The sequence below is a fragment of the Alosa pseudoharengus genome, unplaced genomic scaffold, assembly GCF_046254945.1.
Source record: "Alosa pseudoharengus isolate Yale_2024_CS ecotype anadromous, Long Island Sound unplaced genomic scaffold, YU_APseudo_1.1 YU_APseudo_1.1_scf_7, whole genome shotgun sequence".
Lineage (NCBI taxonomy): Eukaryota > Metazoa > Chordata > Actinopteri > Clupeiformes > Clupeidae > Alosa > Alosa pseudoharengus.
In genome coordinates, this window is record NW_027468859.1 from 14,186,713 (window position 1) to 14,206,118 (window position 19,406).

The following is a 19,406-nucleotide window of genomic DNA, read 5'->3' on the forward strand; positions in this document are numbered from 1 at the left end:
TGGCTCAGGAGCTATAGGAGGTTGGAAGGTCGCTTGTACGATCCCGGCTTCTCCTGACCTTGTTCTTGAGCACTCAACCTTTATACAGCCGTTGTGCAGGTTGGCACCTTGAATACTGTATCAGCCATCACCATTAACATTGGTGTTTGTGAATGTGTGTGAATAGGTAAATATGTAAGACATTAACCTGTTAAGCGCTTTTAATGCTTTAAGTGTTATATCAATGCAGTCCATTTAGGTTTTGTTTATTATTATGACTGCCGCGCAGCGAAGCGGCGGTCATATAGGTTTAGTCAGATTTTTAAAAAAAAAAATTTATTCGCATGGCCAATTTTCCGTCAAGGATTCCCGGGACACTGAAAGACCGGGGTACACGAAACTTGGTGGGCATGTAGCCGCACATGGATAGCATGGAACCATCATTTTCCGTTTTGATCTGTAGCCCCCCCACTGGACTGGACCCCCCAAAAGGAGGGTAGGGCAGACACAGTTTTCTGTGAATATCTCGAGAACCGTAGGGTTTAGGAGGACCACCTTTTTTTTGTATGTTGATCTTAAGGGGCCATGTCAACCCATTCCATAACCACTCATTTCATGTATAGCGCCACCTAGTTAAAAACAAAAAAGTAAAAATGAGGTGTTGTAATCGCAGGTATCTGTGACCTAACATGGACAAAACTGCACGAAATTGGAAGTGTAGGATCATTATGACACCCTCTGAATGCACGCCAAGTTTCTTGGAATTCCGTTCATGGGGGGCCATACAATAAATTAATTTATGTTACTGTACACCAACTGGCCTGTAGGTGGCCGGACACAGTTTTCTAATATCTCGAGAACCGTAGGGCCTAGGAGGACCACCTTTTTTTTGTATGTTGGTCTTAAGGGGCCATGTCAACCCATTCCATTACCACTTATTTCATGTATAGCGCCACCTAGTTAAAATCAGCAATATCTCTGGCTGACATGGTCAAAACTGCACTGCATGCCAAGTTTTGTGGACTTGTCTCATGGGGGGCCATACAATAAATTAATTTATGTGTACATTTAGTGATCGTACACCAACAGAGTTTTCTGTGAATATCTTGAGAAGCGTAGGGCCTAGGATGACCAATTTTTTGCGTATGTTTGCCTCCAGGGGTCATGTTAACCCATTCCATATGCACACATGTGCATAAACAGATATTTACACACACACACATACATTCACAGTAATCGTACGTATGACACATACACACACAGTAGACATATGTATGCATGCATGCACATGCACACACACAGGCACACCCACAAGCACATGCACGTGCACAAACACACATACACACACACACACACACACAAACACACACACACACACACACACACACAAACACGTACATGCACACATGCACACAATTCAAGAATTTCTCAGAATTATGAACAGGCAAGATGGGGGTGGGGTTGTATAAAATGTATTTTACATGTGAAATCTATGAACTAATCATGTTTTGGTACTTGTTGTCTAGCAGATACAGTATCAGTGAGAATTGAGTGTGGATAATGCAATTCAGTGAGACAGTTAGAATCCTATATGCCTTTCACCTTTTGTTTTTAGCCAGCAGCCAGACCAGCAGATACCCTGACTGCTGAATTACTGAAGCTAAGCAGGCTTAGTTAGTACTTGGATAAGAAACCTCCTTGGAAGAGTAGGTTCCTGCTGGAAGCGGTGTTGGTGGCTGGCCAGTAGGTGGCACTCTTCCCTGTGGCCAAAAGCCACCAAAAAAAAATCAATCCCAATGTCCTATTGCAGTGACAGGGACACTGTACTGCAGGAGATGTTTTCCTTTGCATGAATGTTAAATTGAGGTCCTGACTCACCATGGTTGTTAAAGATCCCATAGCACTTTTTGCAAAGAGTAGGTGGTTCCCTGATTTGCTTTATTTATGTACACATACATAAAGACACACACACATGCACACACACACACACACTAGAGATGCGCGGTTCGCGGTTATAGCCGCGGACTCCGCGGTTAAACCGCGGATCGGGTGGATGACGTGAAGAAATATAATATTTTAATTAAATTCGGGCGGGTGGCGGTTGAACCAATCAAACGCATCACCCATATACATTAAAACAACCAGCGGATGGCGGGCGGGTGCGGTTTTGAAAATTGGTCTAAAAACGCTGGTGCGGATGGATGGCCGATGGATGATCAGTTTTGCTATGCGGTTACGGTTGAAATAATAGCCCATCCGCGCATCTCTAACACACACACACACACACACACACACATACACACACACAAAAACACACATACACTACACATGCACACACACATACATGCACACACAAGACACGCACAAACACGCACACAAACACATAAACACACATACACACACACACACACATGCACCCACACATACAAACACACCTACATACACAAACACACGCACACACACACACACTCACACACAAAAAAACACACACAAAACACATATACACAAAAACAACCACACACTCTGCACACACTCAATTACAAACACACAAAAAAAGAACAAAGTAGGAAATAAACACAATTTGGCAAGCGTGACTTATTTTTCTGGAAAAAAATTTGCTGGACTGGGCGGCGGTCATATTTTGTACCACTCTGCGGTACATCTAGTTTACAGTAATAGTGACGTGTGATTCACAGATAATTCAGTCGTCATTGTTTATAGCGCTATTTATCTGAACTCTCTTGTTAGCTCTATCCAGTAACTCATTACTGTGTCCAGTGATGGCCATATATATTATACTCTTTTGATCCAGTGAGGGAAATTTGGTCTCCATTAAATTTGCATTTATCCCATTCTGTGAATTAGTGAAACACACGCATCACATAGTGTACACACAGTGAGGGGAAGCACACACCAACCCGGAGCAGTAAGCTGCCTGCTACAGCGGCGCTCGGAGAGCAGTGAGGGGTTAGGTGCCTTGCATGTGAGAGTGCTCCACAGTGCTCATCCACTTCCCCTGTCCACATTTTTCCTACTGGGTCGGGGATCGAACCGGCAACCCTTTGGTTACAAGTCGGAAGCCCTAACCAGTAGGCCATGGCTGCCCCCAAGCCATGTAGGCTGGTGTCCTAAAGTGTTCTTCTCAGACACAGTCTTTCTCTCCCTTACATTGCAGGCCCAAACGTCTGACATTGAAGCCTTATAAGGAGTATTGGTTCGTTTTTAAGGACACTACCATCTCCTACTACAAGAACAAGGAGTCAGCCAGCGGTGAACCCATAGAGCAGCTCCATCTCAGGGGTGAGGATGCACATCACAAACTCATGCACTGTCACAGTAACACTACCAGTTAGCAATGGCAGCATTAGTCGACTTGTAATAATAATATTCATCCATTACACTTGTAATAATAGCAGTAACATTATGGACCCCAGGTACAGCTTGCAACACACACTGCAAGCTGTACCTGGGGTCCATAATGTTACTGCTATTATTACTGCTATTACTGCTATTATTACAAGTGTAATGGATGAATATTATTATTACAAGTCCATGACAAGGCTGTCTTGAGTTGAGCTAATTCTGCATTCCTGTTCTGTCCTGCATCACGTTGTGTACTGTTAAGTAGGCATGGTTGTTGATAGGCCACTGTAGGAAATCGCCTAGCACAAAGAATGTAGCCCCTTTCCTGTGTATATCGGAAATAGAATAAAAAATAGCCCTGTGGTTTGGGTCTCATGTCTCTGTGGTTGGCCTGGTGACTGCCTGCTGAACTGAGTTGCGAGGTAGACATTGGTTAGTGTTCTTGAGTTTGAGCCTCATGCTTCTTTGCTCATAACTGCCTGCTGATCTGTGCCCATCCTCATGACTGCCCGGTGACCTGTGCTAGGCTGTGAGGTGGTGCCAGACGTAAACGTGACGGACAAGAAGTTTGGCATCAAGCTGATGATCCCTGTGGCTGACGGCATGAACGAGATCTACATCCGCTGTGAAGATGTGAGTTTCTCTCTCTCTCTCTCTCTCTCTCTCTCTCTCTCTCTCTCTTGCTTTCCTCTTTGGCCAGCTCTCTTTCTGGGTGAAGTACACCTGTTGCCACCTGTTGATATTCGGTCTCCCTAAATGTAGGAGACGCAGTATGCCAAGTGGAAGGCTGCCTGCATCTTGGCCTCGAAGGGGAAGACGATGGCCTACAGCTCGTACCGCACGGAGGTCAAGAACATACAGTCTTTCCTGCAGATGAAGAGTCTGGCGCCACCTTCTGGCCAAACTAGTCCTGATCCAGACTCCATGGACATGAATGCCGAGAGTTTTGTATCGCCGCGCTATGTCAAGAAATACAAATCCAAACAGGTGAGGAACAGAGCTGGAGAGCATAGATCAGAATGTGAGGGAAATATTTTTTTATCAATCCTGCCCACCCAGAGGACTCATACTGCTGGAAATATTTGTATTTAATTATTGAAACAGTTAAGTCTTCAAGGAAGTCAGTGAAATGTTACTGAGCCTTCGAATGTCATGACGTTGTCTATAGACTTGTCTATTTACTAATAGTCAGCTGTTGCTGCTTTGTGTTCTCATTGACTTAAGCTGACCACACGGATTTTGGAAGCCCACCAGAACGTGTCCAAGATGTCCCTCATGGATGCAAAGATGCGTTTCATCGAAGCCTGGCAGTCCCTACCTGAGTTTGGCATCAAGTACTATGTCGTCAGGTAGCGGCAGTCAGAGTCATGTACTGAAACAGCAGATAGTACAGTGATGCTGTATAGCTATCAGTGCTTACTAAGCTGTGAAGCCTTAAAGATATTCTTAAGGGCTAAAGCCAGGGAACTCTTATTTGCTAAAAATGAATCCTGACCTCACATCCTAAAACCAGATCTGTATGCATCATGATTAGACAATTAATGCACTGTGCTAACATCCATATGTTATGTTGATCACAGATTCAGAGGAAGTAGGAAAGATGAGATCCTGGGCATCTCCTACAACCGGCTGATCCGGATAGACATGTCGACAAGCCTGCCTGTGACCACCTGGCGCTTCTCAAACATGAAACAGTGGAACGTTAACTGGGAAATCAGACAGGTGACGATCACACCAACATATTACATTACATTACTGACAGACATACATTAACGCTGAATTATGCTCTCATAACTCTCACTGTAGTTCTTGGTGTGGACCTGCCTTTACTGTTCCTGTCCTGTTCCAGGTCACCATTGACTTCGACCAGAACGTGTCTCTGGCCTTCTCTTGCATAAGCTGTGATTGCAAGGTGGTGCACGAGTACATCGGTGGCTACATCTTTCTCTCCACCCGCTCCAAGGACCAGAACGAGTCGCTGGACGAAGATCTCTTCCACAAACTCACCAGTGGCCAGGAGTGACTGGAGTGACCATTTTTATTTCATTATTATGTTTTATTGTGTTAAATTTGAGTCCGGGATTCCAAAGAAGAGAGCTCTAGAGCAAGCTACACTACCATCACACCATGTCCTAGCTGCATGTGACATAAGTGAGTTTCAGTGTCAAAATCAGTTTGATTACTTTGTTTTCAATTATAACGGCCTAACTGGATGCGAGGTGACTTTTTTGAGAACTTCTCCCTACAGCTTAGGTGTCCCATGCAGACAAGATTCGTAAACTGAAAACATGATGTGTAAAGAACGTATTTAAAATGAGACAACATAAAACGATAACGATATAGTGTGGATGTAGCCTTTGTCACCCGGTTCCACTGGCAAGATCAGGACAATCTGGTAAGGTATGGAAACTAGATCTAAAACTAGACCTGTCTGACATGGAAGAATTGAGGACTTCATTCCATTGCCTTTGAAATTGCTTTAATTTGAGTTTTTTTACAAGTTTAAATGTGTTTAAAAGGTTTGAAGACCTTTGTATCTTGTCATAGTAGGCTTTCTTTAATGTTTTTATAAGTGGGTAAAGTGAACCGTTGCTGCTGTTTACAATAAATGTAAAGAAAAAAAACAGGCCGGTATGTGTGATGATTTTAAACTCTTAACTGTCCTCACTTGCTGTATGAAGTGATAGACTTCTTCTCTTAACATGTGTCTCAGCTCCATTTGAGGACTTGCTAATGAAATGCTACCACCTTGTTGTGGTTCCTGCTAACATAAAAAAAGCATTACTCTGGCATGAGCTGGCAAAATAACCGTAATCAGTTTCCCTATCAGCATATGCAGCTCCACCCTTGAGGTGATCACCACTTCATTAATAGTCAGCACACAGTGCCTCTCAAGGCCAGTCAATTTTGCCACTGTCAGTTATAAAAACTCATACTCCTCCTTTAATTCACCAGGCAAAAATTTCACACACTGCATCAGTCTCTTCGGGGTTCTTGGTTCTGGTAGGGAAGTTTTGCAGCCTGTTTGACCAGCAGCAAAGTGAATTTCTGACGCCGTCTTACGGTAATTGTGGCATTGTTTTGGCAAATTTACACAATCCAGCAGCAAAATGTATACTGTGCCAATATCTTGTGGTGCAAAGGTTAAAAGTTAAAACAAATTTCACATGCTGCACCGCTACCCCGTTCTTTAGAAATAGGTCATACTTTGGAAAATTGCTTCCATGGGGTGCTGCAATTGACATATTTCACTATCTGAAGACATGTATGTGTCAATATCTTGTGAAGGTTCAAAGCTTATAGAATTAGACATGTTGTATCACTACCACAATCCGTGTATGCACACCAAATGTTGTGCAATTTTGTTCCAAAGGCGTTGCAATTGACACATTTTAATAGGTGCTTGGACCCCTATGATCACCACTTCTGGATGCGGGATTTTGCATCTAATGTACAGACTTTTTTCATTAATACACACACACACACACGGGAACATCAACATGCACACACAGGCACACTGGCCGTGCACAGGGGCGATTCTAGACCTAGAGCTTTGCTGGGGCACAGGCCCCCAACTCCCAATACATAAAAAAAAAAAAATAATAACTGTGCGCGCAATATGAATAAATGGCTAGCCTGATTTGGACCATCACATATCTCCCCTAGGTCACAGACATCCTCCTCCATACTCTGAATAGTTTTACGCCTAGCCCCGATCATGTCCTCATCCGTTTCTTGCCTGTCTCTCCTCCTCCTCCTCCTGCCTGGTATTGGACTGCCCAGCCTGTGCTTTCTCCCCTCTCTTCTCCCTCTCTTCGACCTTCTCCTCCTCCTCCAGCACTCTCTCCCTCAATTGTTGTAGCAGCCACTATCCAGCAACATCCAAACACATAGGCATAAGTAGGCCTATACTCACATGCATTAATTTAATAGGCTTTCCTACTAACACAAGGGAAGCTTATTTTTAGTCAAAAGTGAGATATACTTCCCTCCCAGGCAAGGGTCCTATATACATCCTGGCAATACTGCAGTTCTTTGTAGCTTAAATAGCCTACTAAAGCCTTCATACTGACTTTTGGTGATAATTTGCAAATGTAGCCTATAATAATCTACACAGATGGCTATTCTGATTCTGTGTATATTATTATAGGCTACATTTGCAAATGCAGCAAACTTATTTAAGTTTGCCATTAAACCATTGATCAAATCACAGCACTGGCTATTACCAGCATAAATGTTAATGTTACCGTTAATGTGGGCAAAATTATCATACCTCCCTCATCCTCCTCACTGTTCCTCTCCCTCTGTTCAGGAAGAATTTCTGATGTCCATCTCTGAATAGTCAGAAGGCTGTGTTTAGTTTTACAGTAGGACAGCTTCACAAACAGTATAGGCTACTTTTACAGGAGTCTCTACAGTATACGTATAAATCCTTATTAATTGTCCGCATGTGTGCATGCAGCCTACGCATGGTGTGAGTGTGTGTGTGAGGGAGAGAGCACAAGCTGGTAAACTGCTGCTAAATTTAGGCTACAATGACGCTAAGCATTGAAAAACAGATGCTAGTTATGTTATGTTACCCTAACACTCTCTAACAGCGATCAACTTGTAATTTTTTCTGTCAAACAAGTTGTGAATTTGTTGTAACATTAAACAGGGGACGACTTACTCTATGCTCAAAGTGATTCCACAATCCACAGTGTATATGTGTGCAGTACAACGAAACACTCGGAAGAATCATGTGAACGATTTTCATTGGTTGTTGCGTTCAATCTTAGCCAGCTATAGAGGTGCTATTTCCTGATTGGCTATTATGGCCCCTTTCTTTATTCCTTGTTTTTTTTTTATTATTGGCTGGTAAGTGACAGACTCGAGCCATGATTAAAGCAGGCACGGAGATGCGCTCATGAATGCCGTTTCCAGCTAGAGCCGCGCTAGAATTTTACTGGGGCACTGGAGACTTTTACTAAGGCACGTGCCCCAGTGAATAAGGTCTAGTGACGCCCCTGGCCGTGCACACAAGTTTGTACAGACACGTGCATGGACACACACACACACACTGGCACCTGCACACAGACACACACACACACACTGATACATTGTGAAAATCTACGTACAGCAGCGATGCGTAATTCCTATGACCACCACCATGGCATAAGTGTACTGTGCAATGCGGATACAGACGGATATCTGGGAGTCGCCATCATATGTTTGTATTATGTACAAACACACACACATGCATACAGGAGGTGTGCAAACAGGTATACTCTACGCATACAGTTGTACATAGCCTATAGCAGCGGTTCCCAAACTTTTTTCCCCGCGGACCACCTTCTACATCCTGACTCGGCTCGTCAACTCATTCTATTGACGCATTCCAGGCATCGTTGTTTAATTAGCCACCCTACATGATAACATAATCAAAATGTGCAACTGGTCTATGAGCTCTCACATTAAAAAAAACAGTGTGGAGAACCACATTAGTATGGTTAGGTAGCATCTCACTGCAGACCATGCACTGTGGCTTTGGGCAGTCTGTCTCCCAATCCACGTGAAGCCTAGGCCTATATGCCTCATCATACTTTCGTTTTCTTCGCGCAGTCTTTTCTGTCTCGTTCTTTCTTTTATCCCCCTGCGCTCCATCTCCACCTTCAATAGTCTGCCCCCCATCCCATTCCATCGTTACCTGTGTCCTGCTCTGTTTCTCTCGCTTCTCCTCTTCGATCGCTTTAATTAGGCCTTTTGGACAGTGTCCCTGTTTTTAGCCAGTTTTCCATGTTTACACAGCCTTCTACCTAGCCTATACGTCAACGAAACTAACGCGCTAGATATTCTGGCTGCCCGCAGGAAATCACGTGTAGCCTATTGTGTGTAGCTTATTTTTTAATGAAAACATACCCTATTATAGAGTTTACAAATGATTTCCTTTAATTTCACATTTCCATATCATTATAACCTGATTCGAAATTATGTATTATTTATGAATTAATTAGAGTATTAATTAATTAATCATTTTTAACTCCTTTCCGCCATTGCCCTTTTCATCTCGCGTACCCCCTAGTGGCAGCTCGCGTACCACCGGGGGTACGCGTACCACAGTTTGGGAATCCCTGGCCTATAGGTATACACCTACAGGAACACACATTCGCACACAGATAAAATTGAGACACCACAATGCAGTGTGTAATATTACAATGGCAGAAGTGTAGCCTACTTGTGCAATGCAAACACAGAACATACATTTTGGTGTCACCAAAAACACTTGCATAGCCTACAGTTGCAGACTTGGTACACATAGGTTTGTGACCTTATAGAGTTAAAGGTGAGTATTAGAACCCATATATTTGAACATGGTGAAATGTACATGTAAGCTATAGGCTGTAGCTAATTTGAGTTTCAACAGCAACCAAGAGGGGAGCATGAGCAGATTTTGCAGAGGAGGCTAGGACTACTGCCTGCTATAGGGCATAGCCTACAGGTGTGCTCATGGAGCCTATTCTTTCACACAAGCTTACGTCACAGATCACTTGGAGGTGCAAACAATATCGGAGTTTTGGTTGATTTGACCATCAGGTAACTTTGAAACAGGGATCTTACTTTGGATAGACAATAGCAATATATAGGAGTGTATAACGTCAAAAAATGTAGACGAGAAACTCAACATTATGCACCTTTTAATGTTCTAAAAACGTCAAATAGCTCATTATAGTTATCAAAATGATGCCAGAAGGGAACACACATGGATAACTATAAAAACTGTGCTTTCATTATAGGCCACAACTAAATACGACAAAAAGCTTTTAGAACCCTTGAGCAAGCTCCTTTATGTGCTTCTGTTTGCACCTCTAACAACATGGAGTTACTGCCCACAAACAGTGTTGGGCAAGTTACTTCAAAATCGTAATGTACTATGCATTACTTATTACTGTCATTTAAAAGTAATTTGTTACATTATAATATTACTGTCTCTGAATTGTAAGGCATTACACTACTATTGCATTACTTTTAAGTTACTTTCACCAAAATATCTAGAAATATGGATTTGCCATTCTAAATGCAGTTTATTACGCTCAATGCAGCTTGCTCTTCCAATGGAGGGAGATGTGGTATAGCATAATGACTGAGCTAGGCTTAAGGCAACAGTAGAATGCAATAGGCGCAGTGCTCATAATGCAATACAAGGAACAATCATAGTCAGAATGTTAAAAACCGACAAAAGGTCAAAGTCTGGTAAATTGTGATAGAAATACTGTAACTTTAAGGCCTAGGCCTACTCATTAAAATCAATAGAGAGCCTACTATATTGTAAATCAAAGCTTAAAGGAACCGTATGTAAGATTGTGGCCAAAACGGGTACTACAATCACTTTCAAATTACTGTAGAGCGGTGTATCCCCTTCCCCTCCCCCCTGACTGGCAGAGTTGGCAACCTGATGCCGAAACACTACTGACTTTGTGATTAGTAGATAGGTGGAGGGTGGCGCATTAGGCCAAAACACAACATGACAACATCAACATCAGTTGAGGGCTGCAACTTCACTTTTTAAATGACAATATCCTGGCCAGACTACTGTTGTCAGTGATATAAGTATTTAAAAATGAACATGATTTCTTAATGTCTAGTGACATATATTAGGGCAATTTTATGATTAATTGAAATACAATTTTTACATACGGTTCTTTTAATAAAGACATGTCAAGATGGTGGCCTGCTGGCCATTTTGGTGCCCTAAGTGAGTGGCTTTGAGTGAGTGACATTTAAATGATAACTCAAACACCTAAAGTAAAATAAAAGGCCTATTATTTACAGACCATTACTGTGTATTTTTAAACATTAATTTCTGAAGAAATGCTGTTTTACTTATAAATGGTGCACTGTCACTTTAAGAGCATTGATCTTTACGTTGTCATAATGCCCTTTTGCCAGCTCTTGTTTACAAGCCTTATTTGTTTGAGTTACATTGATAGCACAATATTAACAATATTATGCACAATGTTAAGTTGTTTTAAGCAACCTTCATTGCTTTGGAAATGGAAGTATGCAATGACATGTTGCTTCACATTTCGTTTTGCGAATACAAGTGAATTATGAGCCTGGTATCCACCTAGCTATCTGAATGGAATGCGTTTCAGTCGACTCAGCATATCATGTGCTTCATGTAGCCTAAATGCTTGGAAAACGAATAATTGAAGACCCACCAATTATAGTACTACGTGGTGATTGAGAGAACCCAAAAGGTATCAAACTTGCATGTAACATCGTGTTAGTGCATTTTGATATTGTAAACGTTATTGATGAAGAGTGAAACGCAGTTTGCAGTAAAGCTACTATTCATTGGTTACATTTGGGTGCCCCCTCTGTCCTTTGGTGCCCAACGCAAAGTGCGTGATGCGCGTGGTGGGAGCGGTGGCACTGCCAGGCTACACAATCTTTTTCTGCATTTCTATCCCTTTATTCTCTTCAATTTAAGTTCACAGCACAAAGATGACATGCACAACAGCATAGTTTGTGTTTTATCAAGAATCAAAAAGATTAGCGTGGCACTACTTTAGATGTTTACTTGTGCTATTTCGCGAGCTGAGAGATCTTTCGGTTTCGCACATAAAGTGCACTAACTATTATGTTCTTCATAGCCTTGTCTCTGACAAGCTGAAAATAATGAGCGGCTTATGTCCATCCCGCAAATAGAGTCCGCCTGCGAGTCTGCTGCAGCCACAGTCATATTCAACCAGTATCAGGAGATAACGTTCTACTATTTTGCGCGGATTTTTTCTCCTCTGTTGTTCTCGCGTGGTGTTTGCGAATATGTATCAAAACAAGCGCTTAATTTTGGGTTAAACTGCATTGTAACGCGCGTTACTGAAGTTTGTACCGAGTAAATATTACCCGATTTTTTTTTTGTAATGCCTTACATTACCGCGTTACCGCAAACAGCAATATATTACAGTAATTACATTACTTTTGTAACGCATTACTCCCAACACTGCCCACAAATATTGATAAATATCCACATATGCCCCTAAGTTTTTGTGAAAGAATGTTATCTAGTTGCTTTGCTATCATACCATATACTGTCTGGGCCTAAAAGGCAGGTATTTGGAGAAAATACATGTTTTTAAATTATTATTATTACTATGTCGACATTATTCTCTTATATTGTCCATATTTATGTAATGCTGGTCTAGACTTTATCCTTGCACTGTTGGACTATTTGCACTACCACCATAACACACACTCATAGAGGACTCTACCATGCATAGGCCTACTGAATCTGTCACTGTAAAAGTCTCATGCTTATACGCCCCTTGGTACATTCATGTGGATTTTTTCATTTTATTTAGTATATTTTATTGTCCACATAAGTCAAGTCAAGTCAACTTTATTTCATACACAGAGGTCATTCAATGTGCTTTACATAAACAAAAGCAAACAGGAATAGCTGATAAAAGCATAGAAGCGCAATAGTTAAAGAATAGTTTAAAAAGTAAAGAATAAAAAATATGGATATGGATTTGTTATTTTATCATCCTGTTTATGTTGTATGTGATGCCTTAAAGCTACTATCTATCTATCTATCTATCTATATAAATATATAATATTTTCTTAAGCATTAAGTTGTGCAGCATATTACAATACACCAGATGACCGCGTGGCCTAATGGATAAGGCGTCTGACTTCGAATCAGAAGATTGAGGGTTCGAGTCCCTTCGTGGTCGCATCTTTAGGTAAAAGTTATAATCCCGTCGGCTGTGTAGCAATTGTATTTCGACTTAGTACAGACCATTATAGCTAGTAAGGTAAAAGCTCGTAAACCTGTTGAATGTTACTGAAACATGCGCATTTCACTAAAGCTACTCGCTGTAATAACCTAATGACCAATCATCCCTGGGTAGCCTGGATATTAGTAGCCTATGCTATGCTATAGCTTCCATACATTCCTTGCATGATTCATTATCAGTATAGATTTTTTTTTTTTGATCTTACTCTTATCTTACAAAAATTGATAGGCTTAAAGTAACAAAGTGTGATGCGGATGTAACCAAGTCATGAAGTAATCACTGCCGCTGCGTTCTCTGTGATCTGTTAGCAATCCTGCTCATACAAGAGCATTTGATTAGTCTTGTCTATTCGCTAAGGAAACGCCGGTGTAGTATGCAAGTTACACGTGGGGGTGCCTTGGGCTAGTCTTTACCAGTGAATTATTTCATTTGATTGTATTTCTGTTGTACGTAAAAGGGAATAGGGATCCTGCATACCACAAAACAAGTGTCTGGCTAGTTAGCCAGCTAGAGCTGTCACATTTTGCAATGGCGGACAACGGAGGCGACATAGATGCCGAGTACAGAATCCGTGATGGTGATTATGTTGTGTTGAAGCGAGGTGATGTTTACAAAGCTGCACAGATTCAAAAGAAAAGGTTAGCAACCGATATGTCTTCTTTTTGCGCTTGTAGTGTTTGAGTTGTATGTCGTTGTGTGATGAAGCTAGTAGAAACGTTAACACGGCGAAACTAACGTTAGCCCTTCAGATTAGCTAACTCTGGCTACCTAACATTAATGTAACGTTAACCTCACACTTGTTCTTGAACCTAGAAGTAAAACTGATTTGATCGTGACCTAGGATATAACAGATTAGATAACACGTAACGTTAAGTTAACACGTGCAGTAATACCAGTTGTACAAATACAATTCCTGTTACTGACATTTTAATGCTCTAATGGCATACAGAAAAATCGTCTTTGAAAAACAATGGTTCTTTCTCGATAATGCCGTGGGACAATTGTACGGGACGACATTTGAAATCGAAGCAGGTGGAGCCATGAAACCACATGCAGCGAAGCAGGATGTCAGTGCTGCAGGTAAGATTATTGTTACTGTATCCACCAGTAATGCCCACCTGCGCTATAGCCTAACAGTAGGCTAGTTTATATTTTGTGCCTAAGTCACTTATGAAGGTATATTTGGTGCAAAAGTGGCGAGCACATTTAACTGCAGATTTTGCATGCGCACACTAGCTGCTAGTCATAAATGTGTAACAGTAAAGTTGAAGTTGTAGCCTACATATTTTTTTTATATCTTGTTAACACAAAATAGGCTACAAAATAGGGGCTACGGGTTCACAAATCCTTGTTACAGGTACACAAATCCTATCCTGTCACAACTTTCAAGAGTCATGCACTGACTCGACCCTTGCACGGATGTGCAAATGTGTTTCGCACCAACTGCGCTGCAACGATTGGAGCATAAGTGTCGAGTGCTTGAAAGTTGTGACTCACAGGATAGGATTTGTGTACCTGTAACAATATTTTGTGAACCCGTAGCCCCTATTTTGTGTTAACAAGATATTAAAAAAAATATGTACAACTTTAACTTACTGTTACACATTTATGACTTTAGTGTGCGCATGCAAAATCTGCAGTTAAATGTGCTCGCCTCTTTTGCACCAAATATACCTTCATAGTCACTAGGCCTACTACTCGTGCATCGCTATTCTATCGCCTATTAAATAGTTCCCCTCACTTCACGTGCTTTATATTTTCCCATAGACAGAGATGGAAAGAAGGCAGGAACTGATAACAGGAACATTGTAGATGATGGCAAATCTCAAAAACTCACCAGGGACGACATTGAGACATTAAAAGAGCAGGGCTTGAAAGGACAGGTAAGTGCACAGCACACACAAAATATGTCTCTTCAGATGCGGTGTAATTTACTTCATATACTGTATATACACACATAGCCCTGTGTGTCTTGGTGTGTGTCCATAATACCTCCAATTTTTCCACCACTAGGAGATTGTACAACAACTGATAGACAACAGCACAACATTTAAGGACAAGACAGAGTTTGCCCAAGAGAAGTACATCAAGAAGAAAAAGAAAAAGTTCGTTTAAAAAGGCTGTTCTATTCAACCCGTCAGTGGGACAGATCTTTCATCACATGATGTTCTAAACATTTCTCCAACTACTAACACTGGATTTGGTTCAGTACTGGATCCTGTGTGTTTGTGTTTGTTTGTGTGGGTGGGTGGGCTGGGGTCTCATCTACTGCACTGATGATAGGCCAATATATCAGTGCATCCCTACTTTTGAAGTGTACAGGGAAATTGTGTGTGTGACTGACTACTCTGGGGTTGTCCTTGAAGGTATGACAACAATGTGTCTGTGCTGAGGCCCTCCACACGGATACTGGCTATGATGTACCATGGCAGAGAACCAGGCAAAATATGGTGAGTGGAACAGAACACCGTGGAGCTTTTCTCTACCTTTCTATTCCCTCCCTCTCTTTTCTCACACTTTAACTTTGACTTATATCCCCCTCTTCCTTATGTGACCTTGGTGAAGTGGGTCTCCTTGGTGTCTCTCTAAAGACAAAGTCCTTTTAGGCAAGTCCCTCCACTCGGCTGCCATATGGCAACGCTTTTTGGGCACTCATCGGGCATCCATCTCGGCAGAAATGCGCGTGCGCAAGGCTTCACGACACCAATCTACTGGAATCTTGCTCCAGCGGCGAGATCACAACACTTGATTGGCACAGTGTCTTCACAACACACCACATTATTGGCTCAATGTATTCACAACAAAGCACATGATTGGCTCAATGTATTCACATGTCAACGTTTTGCCGCGGAAGGGGTGTGATATGTGTAGACAACTGCCATATTGGCGTTACAAACTAACCCCATGCTTTTTCTATGGAGGATTTTTTGAGTGCTGTGTCTCCTCATTAGAAAGTCTCTGCTAGAGATGACAGAGAACACACATACACCAATCACCTCCTGTCCCTTCTGCTGGTCCTCTCACTCCTCCCCTTTCTATCTCCTTGGGCCCAAATTTAAATGATGGACAAATGATGGACAATGGACAAAGTGTCTTGTAATAAACTAAAGCGATAAAGCAAAGCTATTTTGTGGTGTGTGGGAGCATTGAGCTGACCCATTGATGTTTATGCACAGGGTCTTTGTCGTGGTGTTAAATTGGCAAATAGATTATTGGTTATTAAGTGAAGGGTTATTAAATATTTTTTTTATTTGTATTGATTTAAATAGACTTTGCATTTTACCGGTCACACTTTTAAAGTGTGTGTGTGTCTCTCTCTCTCTCTCTCTCTCTCTCTCTCTCTCTCTCTCTCTCTCTCTCTCTCTCTCTCTCTCTCTCTCTCTCTCTCTCTCTCTCTCTCTCTCTCTCTCTCTCTCTCTCTCTCTCGGTTTAAAATGTGTGTACTTTCTCTCGTCTCCAGTCACCTGCGCTATGACACACTGGCTCAGATGCTGGCGCTTGGCAACATCCATGCCGGCAGTAAGGTGCTGGTGTTTGAAACCTGCGCTGGACTGGTGCTGGGAGCCGTCATGGAGAGGATGGGAGGTATGGATCAGTCACCTGACCACTTGACCTCTTACATTTAACCTTTGACCCCCACTTTCTCACCTGACCTATAGTTATGCTCTGCCCTTGGTTGGCTGCATGGGTCAACAATACTAAATTTTACCCAGTTAACCTCCAGAAAGCCTTATAAAATAATCAGATCATGAAGCAGTGCTGTGCACAGTGCGATGCAACGCAACGTTTTGAGCAGAACTTTGTCAGATGCCCCATCTCTATTTTCTTTCTGTTGCTTGCATTGCTCTGCTATTTTGAACAAGAAATATGATTCAATAGAAAGGCATATCTAACGGATTCAAAGTAGACAGAGAGGATTTATTGCTACAAGACAGTCGCCCGCTCGGAGGTGTTAGGCACAAAACCAATACTAGAAGTGCAGCAATCAACATTACATCAACACAAATGCAACACAAAGTTGACTGATGAGGCCTGATCATCTCTCATCTCTCTCTCCCCTCCATCCAGGCTATGGCTCAGTGATCCAGTTCTACCCTGGTGGAGGTCCCACACGGGCGGGCATGGAGAACTTTGGCTTCCCCCCTCACTTCCACCAGACACTGCACGAGTTCCCCCTCTGCAAGGTGAACGCCTTGTTGGCCGGCAGGCTGGAGGCGGAGGAGGGCCCAGAGGCTGCCGCCGAACCCCAGGAGGAGGCCTCCAGCGGGGCAGAGGTTAAGGAGGAGGCCCCTGAGGAGACTCAGGAGATGGAGGTCACTGCAGAGGGAGACGAGTCCAAGGAGAAGGAAAGGCAGGAGAGGCGTCGGGAGAGGAAGGTAAAGAGGCTGAGACGTTTTCTCTCTTTAGCGGTCTGTAGCTTTCAGGGTCATTGCATGTGGAAGAGTGTGCTTGCTGACATGTTTAGATATTTAGATGCTCAAATGACAATAAATGGTTTGTTTGTTTGTTTGTTTTTGTTTGTTTGTTTGTTTGTTTGTTTGTTTGTTTGTTGCCTAGGTTTATGAGAGGAAAGTGAAGATGGAGGAGAAGAGGAAGAAGCTGACTGCCACTGCAGCACTACTGGAGGAAAGGCATGCAGATGGGTGAGCGTTTTTGTTTTTTTAAATCATTATTTTCTGTTCTCTCTAACTTTCTCTTTCTCTTTCTCTATCTCTTTGTCTTTCATCTTTCTTTCTTTCTCTCCAGCTTGATGTGTCTGTCTCCTTGTTATATCCCTCTGTTAGATAAATACTCCTGGCTCTCTGGACTGCCTCTTCACCTGACCTCCTGTGGCACAGCGATGCTTCTCTGTCAGAAATAGTTGTGTAATCACCCTTCCTCCTCCTCCTCCTCCTATAGGCTGGTGATAGCGAGTCGGTTCCACCCCTGCCCGGTGCTGCTGGGTCTACTCAAGTTCCTGGCCCCCTCCAGGCCGTTTGTGGTGTACTGCCAGTACAGAGAGGTACGGCCAAAGACCCTCTAGAACCATTCCAGACCTCTAGATCTAGTTCAAGAGCTGTAGAACATCATTATAGAAGCTTAGCTCAGCCCTCCATCTTCTTAAAATTTGGATTTTTTTCTTTAGTGTCACAGTGGTTACAGTCTTAAAGGACAGGCTTGTTTGACATTTTAAAAAGTATGAATGCACTAGGAGGTGTTGACTGTAATCCTTGGTTTTATGAAATGTTCTGTTTTCTGCCCTCTCCTTCTCTCAGCCTCTGATTGAGTGTTACACTAAGCTCAGGGAACAGGGCGGAGCCATCAGCATGCGATTGACAGACAGCTGGCTCAGGCAGTACCAGGTGATTTACCCCAACTGACTCATCCAATCAAAAACCAGGCCTCATCCCCATAATTTTGACTATAGGCTACAATAAGCCTTTTGCAGGAGATGGACATTTTTAGTAGGCTTTGAAATAGACACGTGTGTTGCATGATCTAATATAAAGTTTAAAGGATGGAAGACCAGTTGCCTTGGGCATCAATCATTTTTTTTTTTGTATTTTCATAATAGTCTGTAAAAGTAATTGTAAGGTGAATAATGATCTTAATTCATGACACTTATTTTACAATTGTACAATTATTTTACACAGACACACACACACACACACACATACACCCAGTGTGACTCCTCCATGTCTATCCTACGCAGGTGTTGCCAAACCGGACACACCCTGTCCTCCTGATGAGTGGGGGCGGGGGCTACCTCCTCACAGGGACCACCGTTGCCACGGATGCCGCCAAAGCCACGACGAAGCAGGCAAAGGAAGAGGAGCCAGCATCCAAGAGGATCCGCCTGGAGGAGGTGGACGGTGCAAGTAGCAACAACTCTGCCTAGCACCGCGATCTGATTGGACAGAGAAGTGCAGAAACGGACGCAGACTCCGTGCCAGATCTCCGTCGGAATCAGCAACCTTCTTGTCCGGGTGCCACAGAGGATGTGCACAATCACTTGCTTATTTTTTTTAATACTACAAAGAGTGTTTTTATTTTTTGCTTTTGTGTCTTGCCTCCCACAATGCTTTGCGGCGTGTGGATTGTGGGTTATTTATGTCTGTGAGACAGGAAGTGCCAAGTTGAACTAACAGGCATATAAGGTTCACTCCTGGACACATTGTCTGCATGTACAGGACTTTGAATAAAACAGAATATATAAAAACAACCAATTGTTTCCCACATTATTTTCTGGAGCATCCTTTATTAGCCATGTTATTATCTATGAAAAAATGTTAATAGATAGTATTT

General features: G+C 42.4%; 2 protein-coding genes and 1 non-coding gene across 4 annotated transcripts in view; all 3 read left to right on the forward strand.

Annotated features, from left to right (window-relative positions):
* Positions 1-5,960, forward strand: part of fermt1 (FERM domain containing kindlin 1) — a 14,088-nt gene extending 8,128 nt beyond the window's left edge. For both annotated transcript variants that reach the window (XM_076272478.1, XM_076272477.1), the window contains exons 10-15: positions 3,155-3,279; positions 3,869-3,975; positions 4,105-4,329; positions 4,567-4,691; positions 4,923-5,064; positions 5,192-5,960. In XM_076272478.1, the coding sequence (XP_076128593.1) occupies positions 3,155-3,279; positions 3,869-3,975; positions 4,105-4,329; positions 4,567-4,691; positions 4,923-5,064; positions 5,192-5,365 (898 nt within the window). In that variant the 3' untranslated portion in view covers positions 5,366-5,960. The remainder of the gene's footprint in view (positions 1-3,154; positions 3,280-3,868; positions 3,976-4,104; positions 4,330-4,566; positions 4,692-4,922; positions 5,065-5,191) is intronic.
* Positions 5,961-12,985: 7,025 nt separating this feature from the next.
* trnar-ucg (transfer RNA arginine (anticodon UCG)) lies at positions 12,986-13,058 on the forward strand. Its single transcript has one exon. It is a non-coding gene; the product is annotated as a tRNA-Arg (tRNA).
* A 419-nt stretch (positions 13,059-13,477) lies between these two features.
* On the forward strand, positions 13,478-19,323 carry trmt6 (tRNA methyltransferase 6 non-catalytic subunit). Its single transcript, XM_076271768.1, has 11 exons — positions 13,478-13,759; positions 14,071-14,201; positions 14,889-15,004; positions 15,135-15,226; positions 15,488-15,571; positions 16,582-16,706; positions 17,190-17,497; positions 17,679-17,764; positions 18,021-18,123; positions 18,377-18,463; positions 18,814-19,323. The coding sequence occupies exons 1-11, from the start codon at positions 13,650-13,652 to the stop codon at positions 18,997-18,999; spliced, it is 1,428 nt and encodes a 475-aa protein (XP_076127883.1). The 5' UTR covers positions 13,478-13,649; the 3' UTR covers positions 19,000-19,323.
* Positions 19,324-19,406: the final 83 nt, after the last annotated feature.